This window comes from Gymnoscopelus microlampas (assembly GCF_963454915.1).
Source record: "Gymnoscopelus microlampas genome assembly, chromosome: 19".
Taxonomy (NCBI): Eukaryota; Metazoa; Chordata; class Actinopteri; order Myctophiformes; family Myctophidae; genus Gymnoscopelus; species Gymnoscopelus microlampas.
Genome location: NC_139956.1, coordinates 14,271,334 through 14,284,203, shown reverse-complemented (window position 1 = coordinate 14,284,203; position 12,870 = coordinate 14,271,334). Strand labels below are relative to the sequence as shown.

At 42.7% G+C, this 12,870-nt stretch overlaps 3 protein-coding genes across 4 annotated transcripts in view; 2 read left to right on the top strand and 1 right to left on the bottom strand.

The window, feature by feature from the left end:
* Positions 1 to 12,870, top strand: part of sepsecs (Sep (O-phosphoserine) tRNA:Sec (selenocysteine) tRNA synthase) — a 515,993-nt gene that overhangs the window by 114,458 nt on the left and 388,665 nt on the right. The gene's annotated exons all lie outside the window — the stretch shown is intronic.
* The window catches only part of LOC311034328 (uncharacterized protein), a 492,900-nt gene that overhangs the window by 276,306 nt on the left and 203,724 nt on the right, over positions 1 to 12,870 (bottom strand). The gene's annotated exons all lie outside the window — the stretch shown is intronic.
* dhx15 (DEAH (Asp-Glu-Ala-His) box helicase 15) overlaps positions 1 to 12,870 on the top strand; it is a 54,879-nt gene that overhangs the window by 39,386 nt on the left and 2,623 nt on the right. For both annotated transcript variants that reach the window (XM_084042199.1, XM_084042198.1), the window contains exons 10-12: positions 6,531 to 6,722; positions 9,500 to 9,622; positions 11,134 to 11,324. In XM_084042199.1, coding sequence (XP_083898325.1) covers positions 6,531 to 6,722; positions 9,500 to 9,622; positions 11,134 to 11,324 — 506 coding nt within the window. The remainder of the gene's footprint in view (positions 1 to 6,530; positions 6,723 to 9,499; positions 9,623 to 11,133; positions 11,325 to 12,870) is intronic.

The window sequence follows — 12,870 nt, the reverse complement described above, 5'->3', positions numbered from 1 at the left end:
TTCTAATGTTTATATTGTGTTACTCTTTGGGTAAATGTGTACATTTACACCTTCAGTCGATGCTTCATATCCGTATGAGTAAAATATCCGGGGTGGTGTGTTTAATTTTCGAACACAGTTCTAATTTGACATGATCCCCAATGAGGATATCAACACTTGCTCTTTAGGGTTCATGATGCAATCTGCCTACATTAGATTATGAGAAATATTGTGTGCAAAGTTGACTGGGCTTACAGATGGTGCTAGAGGAAAGGCCACGGGGTCACCGAAATCGGTATGGTTCATTCTGAAGGTGCGTAGCAAAATCCATGGAAATCCAGCCAGTAGTTTTTGAAATATCTTGTTTGAGTCCAAGGTGTTGGACAGAGCGTCACTGCCATCCTTACAGGCCCACAGCTAGCCGGGCTGAATGTGGGTGTTTCACCAGGATTTGAACAATAGTACATGGTGATATGTTCACTCTCTGCTCGGTAACACAAAAGCCTGTACTATCTGTAACATAGAGAATTGTTGCCAGACAAAAAATAGAACAGTAGTATACCTTACTCTCCTGACAGTCAGGAAAAAAAAGAACTGCCTACATTATGAAGCCAGGAGTGCACTTTGCTGAGCAGTGAGCTTATATCCAGGCCAAAACTTGTTTTCACTACATCAAGAGCTAGACTCAGACATTCACCCAGTCATGCATCACAGACGAAATGTTGAGATCAGATAGATAATCCACAAGTTGGCGTCATGGTCAGGACATTTAGGCACTTGGGCTGTTGTAGTCAATCTGAGCATCCTGGATCCAGTCCTTGAGCAGAACTAGAATGTCCCAATTATTTCAAAAAAAGTTCAATTTTCTTTTTACATCAGTGCTACAGACAGTGTCCCCCGACTAGCCCGTGGGAGCTCGGCACTTGTCAAAATAAAATTATGTATCTGTACATTTTAACCTATTTCTGTCAAAACAACAAAAAATGGCACACGGGGTGAAATTGACTACAGAGGTGAAAGAAAAGCTAATTGAACTGTGGCAGAGTAGAACGACTGTAATAGCGCGTCCTACTGCAATAGGCTTAGCTGCTAGTGCCACACAGCTGGGCCAAACAAGAGCAATATTTGCATTGTAACCTCTTATAGCTGCACACAACTGGCCAGTGCTACAGCTAGCTTGCAACAAAACTGAAGATCAGAGTTTCCTTGTATCACCTGCAGGGCTTGATCGATGCAAAATACTTGGAGTTTAATAAACAAAAACAAAAATCTAATATTATGGACTTTGTGCCCCATATGTTCAAAAACACAGAGTTCAGCTTAAACAACAGATAGAATTTATGCTATTTGTTTTTCTGTCTGTAACACATCTCAAGACCTGACTAATCTCTGCAAGGCAAAAAGCAAACGAACAAACAAAAGTTTTCTTCATGAGTATTCTCCACTGATACCAAACCACGAGTTCTGTGATTGAACTGGATCCCAGGAGAGACACAGTTAATTCAAATTAAGCAAAAAACGCCAACTAGCAGTGCAGCCTTGGTTCGGATAATGGTGTCTCCTTTATGAATAAAAATGCAGTCTGCCATTACAAGCCCTAGCTATGAAGTCTACAAATCTCTCATTCTACTGTAGTTGTTTGATGAATAATATCAAATGTGGGTCGGCCGTGTCACCGGGGAGCTTGAGAAAAAAGGCATGAGCAAAGATAAAATGATGTTGGCATATAGCAAACACTGCATACCAAATGTTAACCCATTAAGACCTGGAACGCCTCTCTGTCATTTTTTTTATTTGAGCTAAAAAAAAAAGCATTATTTTACACTTTGGCTATTCAAAAATAGCAGATATACAAGCTCATAGCGCGGCACCGAGTGCCGCGCTATGAGCTTGTAGATCTGCTATTTTTGTTTTAATCGTGAAAATGCGTGCAAATCTTTTAATATATATTCTTTTAAAGCGAACATTTGTAACTCAAATCTTTGCTTCTGGGACCCCCTGGAACAAAATATTTTGAGATGGGGGTCCGCGGCCAAATACATATCATTTTGGGGGTCCTTGACATGAAAAAGTTTGAGCACCACTGAAATAGAAACATACGTTTTTCAGAAAACTGTTGGGATTTAGAAGACATGTTGTAGGATCGGCTTCAGGTCTTAATGGGTTAAGGGACTTGACGATAATGGCAGTGAAAGATGAAGACAACGCAGCACAGTGTTCGTGTGCGTTTTTTTTTATTTCACCAACCACATGCACACTTGCAGGTTCAGTCTATATATTGCTGCTATATTCACAGCGGGGATGAAAGTCAGTAAGTTGTAGGGAGTCACTTCTGGCCAGTCGGTCGATGTATGTTTGGGCTGTCTTCTTGTCACATCCCACTCCCTTATTCCCTGTTCATCTCTGCACCGGGCTGGAGCCACGCCAAGAAACAGAGGTGCTCTGTCTCGTTCCAAAGTCACACACACACAGCTGTAGTACTGTCTAGCACGCCATGTGTTTTTGCTACTCTTTCTCCCAAGGAGACGCCACACCCCCCCACCCTCCCTTCATTCCTTCCTTTTCCAGTCTTAACCCATTAAGACCTGAAGCCGATTCTACAAACAGTATTCTGAAAATATATATATGATATATATATCAGTGGTGCTCAAACTTTTTCATGTCAAGGACCCCCAAAATGTATTTGGCCGCCGACCCCCCCATCTCAAAATATGTTGTTCCAGGGACCCCCAGAAGGAAAGATTTGATTTAAAAAGCTTCGCTTCAAAATAATATATATTCAAAGATTTGCACACATTTTCACGATTTTTCTCCGAGTGCCGCGCTATGAGCTTGTAGATCTGCTATTTTTGAATAGCCAAAGTGTAAAATAATGCTTTTTTTTTTGCTCAAATCTAAAAATGACACAGATGCGTTCCAGGTCTTAATGGGTTAACCTCCCCCCTCCACTCTTTTCTGTCCGTAATATAGTTTTCATCTCACCTCTGAGATTAAACCCATCTCTCCCCATCCGCCGTGGCAAACGCCATTTTGAGAATGAAATTGGTTACATCAATAGCGGCGCTATCACCTCGGCTATTGCCTTCCCTTTATATTCCTCCAGTGAAACGTGACTGACCCTTCCCCACCCCCCCCCCCCCCCACACCCACCCACATCACCACCACCGCCACTTCCACCCCTACACTTCTCTTGCAGAGTGTGAACTTACTCTGTATGGCCAATGCCTGTTTTGCTGAACTGGTAAATGGTGATTAAGAAAAAAGGTGGATGATTACCTTAATTTGCTCGCATTGGAGGAACGTCTCTGGTCTCCCTCCCAGAGGCACTGTAAGTCATCCAGAGATACTTCCCCGGCTAAATAGTAACTCGGGCTGGAAGCTGGGGCTGATTAGACATAAAGGAATGAAAAGGCTACGAGATTCCACACTTCCTCCTTCAGGAGCACCTAGTTAAGAGTCGATCAATTTGGCACGCTGTGAAAGGAACACCCTTTGAGTGAACGGACAATGCAGTTGCCGCTGCTGCTGCTGCTGCTTAGGTGCAGTTCTGGAGGGGAGAAATGGGGGTTGGATTGGATCGTGTTTTATATTTGGAGTATTTAAAGATGCCAAATGGGCCTGTTCACGTGCCAGATATATTGATGTTTTTGGACCTACCACCACACTAGCGCACAGTTAACACATCGAGTGCCAGAGGTTTTTTTAAAACCGGGTAACATCCAGTGCCAGCGCTTCTTAACCGTTTTACGCCCGATCTGTTTAGAGCTGTAGAAGCCACCACGAGGACCCCGGATGTAAACAATTAGGGTGTCTGCGCGATGGTCGAGGGTCCCGTCTAACGACTGGAACAATAATATCTCTAGCGCGATCCGCCATTGCGGAGCGATCGCGCGTCGAAAATGGCTTGTTTTGACCACTGTAAAAAGATATGGAGATATGGTCCTTTTTCTCAAGATCCTATCATCCTATCGGACGGAAGTGACGTTTTTTTGGACTGGATTCACATCCGTCCATTCCATTTTACCGGGTCCTAGGATCATTCCTAAGTTGCGTTAAAGCGGCCCTTGTGGAAAAAGAAAAAACAATTGGAAAAAACGTCCATAGCCCGTTTTGGCACTCGACGGGTGTATTTGAAAAAACGTCTATAGCCCGTTTTGGCACTCAATGTGTTAACACTGGGCTCAATCCATTAAAATGTCAACATGCATTGGTTCAGGTAGGAGTTGAGTTCCTGTGTCCATGCCACAATTGGCATGCTTCCTCTTGTAAGACGGTGCTGGTTGGTTATCAGGTTATGGAATCCCAAGTGGTCTTAAATCAGCCGAATGTGTGTGCATGTGTATTGTGTCAATGTACTTTGTCCTCTGATTAAGAGGGGCCCCTTCTTATCGATGATCAAAGATAACCCGCCATGAATGTCATTGGCTTCTGGTCTTTTTCATTTGAGCCGATCCATGATCTTAATGGAGAGCCTTGATTCCCTCTTACCTAGGAATGTTCAAACACCGGCCCATTTTTCTTGGTATATACCTCAGCCTCTTGCTCGATAAGCACAGAGAAGTGTATGTGCGTGCAACTAGCTAACCAAATGTATAATACAAGAAATCGCTACCATTTACCGGAGGACTTGGCTGGTTGGGATTCATTTGCCACGTGACATTTCCAAGAGAAGTACATTTCAGAGCCAATGTGGTTTAATGCACCTTTAGCCTTTTCATCCCATTGATTTGGCCCTTTGGTTAATATATCGGATTCTCGTGCATTGAGGCAGTCAATATTTTCGTTCTGATGAGGTGCGTTGTGTATAGATTGCATTTCCCCACTGCTTCATCATGCTAACAGCACGTGGAGCTCAAGATTTTCACCTGCGTATCGGCCTTAGTGTAGTAAGTAATGCCGCTTAGCTAGCACTCACTTCGTATAAAAAGTACCCTAGATGTCTCAAATCAATATTTTTTCATCATAAGAAAATATCTCCTTGCTGTGTGAAATGGATTTCTTAGTATTTATTTTGGTGTCGGGGGCTGCCCAGCGCGCCCCACATGAGAGAAATGAAAGCAAAACAAATACCTTTTTGCCAAAGCTGGGAGCTAATTTTCAGTTAACATGCAACTGGTCATTAGGCTTCAGCTCAGCAGAGCCAAAGGTCAATAATTGCATCTAGAGGAAAAATCTTTTAACCAAACGATGGGAGCCTTTTGTGTTGCGCATTAAGTAGAGGGTTCCCCTGTAATTGCATTAGAGTTGTTTTCAATCGCCAGAGCGGAGGATGAAAAATGAGCCACACCACCATGACTACTAAGTCACTCGGCGCGCACACACGCACACACACACACACACACACACACACACACACACACCGAGAGCCTCCCTACTTTGATTCACCTCAGGTTTTTGTGTTCTTGACCTGTCCCAACAACCCCCCCCCCACCCACCCACCCACCCACCCACAGACACACAACTCACGCCTCCCCCAGTGTGAGTTAAGTGCTTTTGCACTATTACTTTCATGCGTTTTGTTTTTGCATACTAGTGCAGTGCCCTAGAGCTCATCCGATTGACTTAAAGGTAGGGCAAGTGATTTACTTTTGTTAAAATAAGTGTTAAATAGCTCTATGTTCTGATAGTACTCATTGCTATAGAGTGTTTGTTCAGTAAAAGGAGTCTCACATGTCTCTCCAGCTCTTTATTAAACAGAAAATGCATTTTCAGTGCTCTCTCCTGATTGGCTTAAATGTTGTCACCTACCTGGAAAATGTATTTATATTCTGTTTACTAAAGAGCTGGAGAGACCCCTGTGACCGAACAAACGCTCTGAAGCAATGATTACTATCCTTTTAACAAAAAAATGACAAAAATATCACTTACCCTACCTTTAACACTCGACGCTGCACTTCCTTTGAGTCCTCGGCCAAACACCCGCCAACTGTGAAGACGATCGGACGAGCGGTTTGTGGCATACGCCTGCCCATTCGGAGCGAGCTAGTAGGAGGAGAACTGCTCATCCATTTGACCCATTAAGACCTGGAACTGTGGCATTTTTAGATTTGAGCTAAAAAGCATTATTTTACCCTTTGGGCTAATCAAAAATAGCAGATATACAAGCTCATAGCGCGGCACCGAGTGCCGCGCTACGAGCTTGCAGATCTGCTATTTTTGAAAAATCGTGAAAATGTGTGCAAATCTTCTGAATATAAATATTTTTAAAGCGAACATTTTTTACTCAAATCTTTGCTTCTGGGGGTCCCTGGAACAAAATATTTTGATGGGGGTCCGCGGCCAAATACATATAATTTTGGGGGTCCTTGACATGAAAAAGATTGAGCACCACTGATATAGAAACATACGTTTTTCAGAATACTGTTGAGATTTAGGAGACATGTAGAGTCGGCTTCAGGTCTCAATGGGTTAACACTAGACACCGCACTTCCTTCGGTCCTCAGCAATACACCTGCCAAGTGCAAAGTCGTTGGGATGAACGGTTCTCAACGTAATGCAAAGGAAATGCAGACATAGATAGATTTGCCTTTTTATTATTTTTTTTACTCCAGCCCCAGAGACCCTGATGCGAGCGCTGGAGCTGCTCAACTATTTGGCAGCCCTCAACGACGACGGCGACCTGACGGAGCTGGGCTCCATGATGGCGGAGTTTCCCCTGGACCCCCAGCTGGCCAAGATGGTCATCGCCAGCTGCGAGTTCAACTGCTCCAACGAGATCCTCTCCATCACCGCCATGTTGTCAGGTAATGCTCGGGACAGGCCCCACTACTGTGGCAGGTGTTGAGCTTCACTGAATTTTTTCCGATTTGCTGTGCTCATAAAGCTTTCGCTGCAAAATGGCTGAATGTTTCTGAAAAAGGTCTTTTTTTTAATGTTAGACATCCTTGTACCCTGTGGATGCTGTGTCATGTTGTTTTGTTTTGAGGTTGACTGCTATTGTCTTAAACATGCGTCACAAACTAATTGAACTGGTGCGAAAATGATGACTCATGCATGCCTAAATGTACAGTTAAGGGTAGTATACTGCCGTGCTGCTTCAAATAACTTTCATATGCTAAGTTCCTGCGAAATGTCGACTTGCTGTTGGCCCATATTGAACTGTCATTTAACCCATTAAGACCTGGAACTGTGTCATTTTTAGATTTGAGATAAAAAGCATTATTTTACACTTTGGGCTATTCAAAAATAGCAGATATACAAGCTCATAGCGCGGCACCGAGTGCCGCGCTACGAGCTTGTAGATCTGCTATTTTTGAAAATGTGTGCAAATCTTTGAATATATATATTTTTAAAGCGAACATTTTTAACTCAAATCTTTGCTTCTGGGGGTCCCTGGAACGAAATATTTTGATGGGGCTCCGCGGCCAAATACATATCATTTTGGAGGTCCTTGACATGAAAAAGATTGAACACCACTGATACAGAAACATACGTTTTTCAGAATAATGTTGGGATTTAGGAGACATGTAGAATCGGCTTCAGGTCTCAATGGGTTAAACAGGCCTCAGCCTTTTTTTAAGCAAGTCGCACCACAGAAATTACATTTCAGTCTGGTCAGAGACTAAAGGAAACCTACTGAACTCGACTTGATGCAGCCCAGCAAGAGGAGAGTGAACCTGGGGGGGGTGTCGGTTAATATTTGTCAGGCGGCGGACAAAAAGTGCGTGTCCACAGCAAATTAATAGGTATAGTGTGAACAGCACCAATGTGCCGCAGCAGTAATTGCACTTTAGCCTTGCCAAAGCAGAATGCTGCTCGTTGAGATGAATCTGACACACACATGAAGGGGAGAAGGCGCGAGGCGAGCTCTGTGAAAACGGAGGAAAATGGACTTAACTAGCTGTTTTGGACATGGCGTGCTCTTAGAACAGGTGTGTCAGGAAGCCAGGGGTTTTCTGCTGAGTTCATTACCGAGTCAGCAGCAGACGCACAACCAAGCATGTCCCGGGCCTCGGCAGCCCGAGCACGAGGCTCGATAAATAACCGTTAAAGCCACAATCAAGGATGTTTCGACGTGCGGACGGGAGGAATGGGATCTTTGGAATGCAGCGAAATGCTACTTCACAGTTTTACCATGCCATAAACAGGTTTAGAGGAAAAATCTGTTTTTGTTTTTTTACTTAGCACTTTTACTTAGACACACAAAAGAAATAAATTAACTATGGAATAGGATGCCTGTTTTTTTTTTCTCTGCAAGGGCTAAAAGTGTAAATAAATATATAAAAAAACACACTCATGTACTGTACTGTACATATATATACCGTAAATATATTTTTTTGTGTTGTGATTTTTGTTTCTGTCAAATATTAAAACAATATCGTCGGCTAGATTTGAAAATATGACTCTTGATGAAAGTGCAGGAAAGTTTTGTTGTTAAAGCTGCACCGGAGAGTTTTCACACTCCGCCCACGTTGTTTTTGGTACTACTACGCACACACCACTGCTAGATGTAAATCTACAGCATTTTAGATCGGAGAAGAGACGGGCCGATCTTATACGTTTTCAGTCCCTTGCGTGACTCAGCTTGATGAAACACTTGCGTTTGCCTTTAAAATATTGCATAATGTAGCATTAAATCCTCAGGACTTAATGATTGTGATGATGACTCATCAGAGTGTAGCAAACTAGCATAGCAGCATTTTTTGCTGTACTACTTAGCCTTTAGTGCTCTTGCATCACAGCTGAGAGACGGCAGACAGAAAGGGCCTCGCAGGTTTACTACAGAAATGACCATATACTGTACTGTAGGGGTCTTCAACAGGGGGTCCGGGACCCCTAGGGGGTCCTCAGAGTTACTACAGGGTTTTTTTTTTTTACATTAACCACTTGAACCCTAGCATCCCTTTTCTGACGAGAACTTTAGCCAAAAATAGCAGATCTACAAGCTCACAACGCCTCGCGCTGCGAGGGTTGTGAGCTTGTAGATCGGCTATTTTTGGCAAAGAAGTATAGGTGTAGACGGAAAAAAGAGCAGACCAAGTAAACAAAAAAAAAGTTGAATCTGAAACACAATTTTATACAATATAGAGGGGTCCCTACTCTCATCTCTCTCTCAGCTAGGGGGTCCCTGCTTCATCTCTCTCTCAGCTAGGGGGGTCCCTGCTTCATCTCTCTCAGCTAGGGGGGTCCCTGCTTCATCTCTCTCTCAGCTAGGGGGGTCCCTGCTTCATCTCTCTCTCAGCTAGGGGGGTCCCTGCTTCATCTCTCTCTCAGCTAGGGGGTCCTTGGGCTGAAAACGTTGAAGACCCCTGCTGTACTGTATAAATAGTGAACTTAGATACCCAGTGAACACAAGAGATCTAGCCCTGTGTGTTCCCGTCACTCTCCTCTCCTTCCTCCTGGGCCATCCTCCTCCAGTCCATCCCTCTTCTCCGACATGCACCCTTGGCCGTAAACAAAGTGCCTTGTGGCGTGCTCTCTGTGCCTCAGTGTGACCTCTGAGGCCTTGTTCCTCTCTGTGGGAATTGCTTAACTCATCCCTATGGGCGGCTGTGTTGGGGCCCATACCAACCTTGTTTAGTCCCACAGTGCTTTGTCCGGCCCACGGAGGCTAAGAAGGCGGCCGACGAGTCCAAGATGCGCTTCGCCCACATCGACGGGGACCACCTGACACTGCTCAACGTCTACCACGCCTTCAAACAAAGTACGTTGTGATCCCCGTTACGATAAAAACCCATGTGTGTGTGCCACATAGGGCTGGTGAATTAATATTCGAATATCGAATATTCCTCGAATATGGGGAAAATATGTATATTCGAATATGAAAATTAATATTCAAATATATATTAAAAAAAAATGTTTATTTGACAGGGACAATCCAAAAAACTATGTATCAAGTTATAAAAACAAACAAAATATGTTTTATTGGATCCAAGCACTCGATACATTGTTTTTTGTATTGTTTCTGTCAAAAAAATTGAACATTTTGTTATTTTAAAACAGAAAATTAAAATAATAATAATAATAATATTAGAATATATATGAATATCTGCCAATTTTTAAGACCAATATTCGAATATCATTTCTGAGGAAAGTTGACAGCCCTAGTGCCACCGGATGTGGTTGTAGATGAGACGTAGCTGATATCTTCAGCTCTAAATGTAGTGGCTGCTGTCCAAGTCAGGCATTACAATAGGCTCTGTGCATAACTGTTGTCCCAGTTTCACAAGGTGGCGTACCCGTTTACCGTTCTTGTCCATTTTCACATCGCAACTTCTGATTGGCTCAGCAGCAGTGTTGATTTTGACTGCACATTTTGATTCAGTTTTAGTCATAGTCTTTTGAATAAAATTCCATTTAGTTTTAGTCATAGTTTAGTCATCTGAAATGTTTTTATTTTTTGTCTAGTTTCGTCGACTAAATATCATAAGATTATAGTCGACTAAATCTACAGTTGATTTAGTCGACTAAAATGCATTTTGGCGGTGCCTTGATGGTGTCATAATGGCTGATTTTACACTTGGTTGCATGCTGAAAATATTTGATCTACAAGCTCACATGCTGAAAATATTTGATCTACAAGCTCACAACTGTAGATCGCGGGTCGCAGTGCCAGCTTGTAGATCTGCTATTTTCAGAGCGCAACACCTGAGTGCAACCAAACATAAAATGACTTGTTTGTATGACTTGAATAAAATCAAAATATTATTCGACGTCTATGTCGAAGTCTGTGTTGAAGTTCTACTGTATCTCTTCTCCTCTAGTCCCTCACTAACATTTTAGTCTAGTTTTTATTTGTTGACAATTGTCAATATATTTAGTCTTACTTTTAGTCATCATAGCTTAGTTTTTATTTCGTTTTTATTTCGTTTTTCTCAGTGAAAAAAGGTAGTCGATTAACATTTTTCGTCATAGTTTTAGTCGACGAAATCAACACTGCTCAGCAGCAGATTTGAATTGGAAACGCATGTGAAGGTGTCACGCGTTTCTGCTCCAAACCATGCTGCCGATCCAATCGAGCGAAGCTACGGGAAAATGAACCGGAACAAGGAAACCGTTATGTCACCTACTGAAAACATGGAACTACAGCTGTGCTCTCAGACGATTGTGTTGCCCCGAGTGCTGACCGTTTGTGTTGTTTTTTTAATAACCGAGCGCACTCGCAACTTCCGTCTGAACGAACCCCAATTCTGTCCTCGTCTCTCTCCCACACAGACCACGAGTCGACTCAGTGGTGCTACGACAACTTTGTCAACTACCGGTCGCTGATGTCGGCCGACAACGTGCGCAGCCAGCTGTCCCGAATCATGGACCGCTTCAGCCTGCCGCGCCGCAGCACAGAGTTCAACAGCCGAGACTATTACATCAACATCCGCCGAGCACTGGTCACTGGATTCTTCATGCAGGTCAGTGGGAGTTACAGTAGCACTTATAACCCATTGAGACCTGGAACGCATGTGTCATTTTTTGATTTGAGCTAAAAAAAAAACATTATTTTACTCTTTGGCTATTCAAAAATAGCAGATATACAAGCTCGTAGCGCGGCACCGAGTGCCGCGCTACGAGCTTGTAGATCTGCTATTTTTGAAAAATCGTGAAAATGTGTGCAAATCCTTGAATATATATATATTATTTTAAAGCGAACATTTTTAACTCAGATCTTTGCTTCTGGGGGTCCTTGGAACAAAACATTTTGAGATGGGGGGCCCAAGGCCTAATGCATATCATTTTGGGGGTCCTTGACATGAAAAAGTTTGAGCACCACTGATATAGAAACATACGTTTTTTTCAGAATACTGTTGGGAATTAGAAGACATTTGTAGAATCGGCCTCAGGTCTTAATGGGTTTAAGTGAAGGTGTTTTTGCTCACCAAAGCACATATTTCTATCTATAGGACAGTCAGCTCTGGAAAGGCTGATTTTAAGAAATGGAAGTGAAATCGATCACTCCAAGTCATGTACCATTTGAGAAAGTGTGTGTGTGCTGACTAAGTGCTCCTCAGTTGTGATGCACGTAGTCACATTTCCTATATGATATCTCTAGTTGTAAAGAGTACGCTCAACAAATGATGGTCTGGGAAAATGTGGGCCATATGTCTAAGAGTAGAACCTGATTATAATTAAACTTTTTTCATCGTCCATATCAGATCTTTCTTCCCCCTTGTTACTGTATTGATGTATGTGGCAGATGCACGTTGGCAATCTATATCCTATTATCTTGGAATGTAGAGAATAAGTGCATTTATAATCCAACTACACTGTTGTACGTTGCCATGCTCACCCGTTTTAAGTGTTTGTCCTGGTTTAACTCCATCCATTTCTCAAAGGATATTATTTGGATAATGTGGTGAATTTATGTTTCTTAATGTGTGCAAAGTATTTGCGCTCACTAAAAAGTCACAGTGAGACGTTCATTATAATGGATGGCCCCCTCTAATGCACACACAAACACACATGCACAGGTTGCATTTAAACATAGGAAGAAATCAAGTCAATTTGCTACCCACTCAGGGAAATAAATGGCATTTTGCAAGAACCCATTTTCTTGGCGTACCTGAAACAAGCAACCTGACAACTTGAATTACGGCATTAATATTTAAATGTTTGTCAACATTAACCTTTATCTTGGTGACAAATTTGCGGCTCATGTTCGAGTTTTCGGGGCATTTGAGCTCACATCTTTGTTTGGAAAGGTCTTTATTGAGACTGATTGCCCTGGTTAATCACAACAGCCCCTGTCCGCTTAAGCAATGTTCTGCAAGACACAGAGGAAAAATCGCACCTCTCAGTGGCCAGTTGAAAACAAGTTTTATGTCTTTGGTCTAGAAAGTAGTCTCTTGGCTCAGCACCATTAGTGGTTGTGTTGTGTCAACTTAATTACAATACCTACTGCAAGGTTGTTAAAGTAATCTATGACAAAGGCTAGGCACCCCCAATCGTCATTAAGAAACT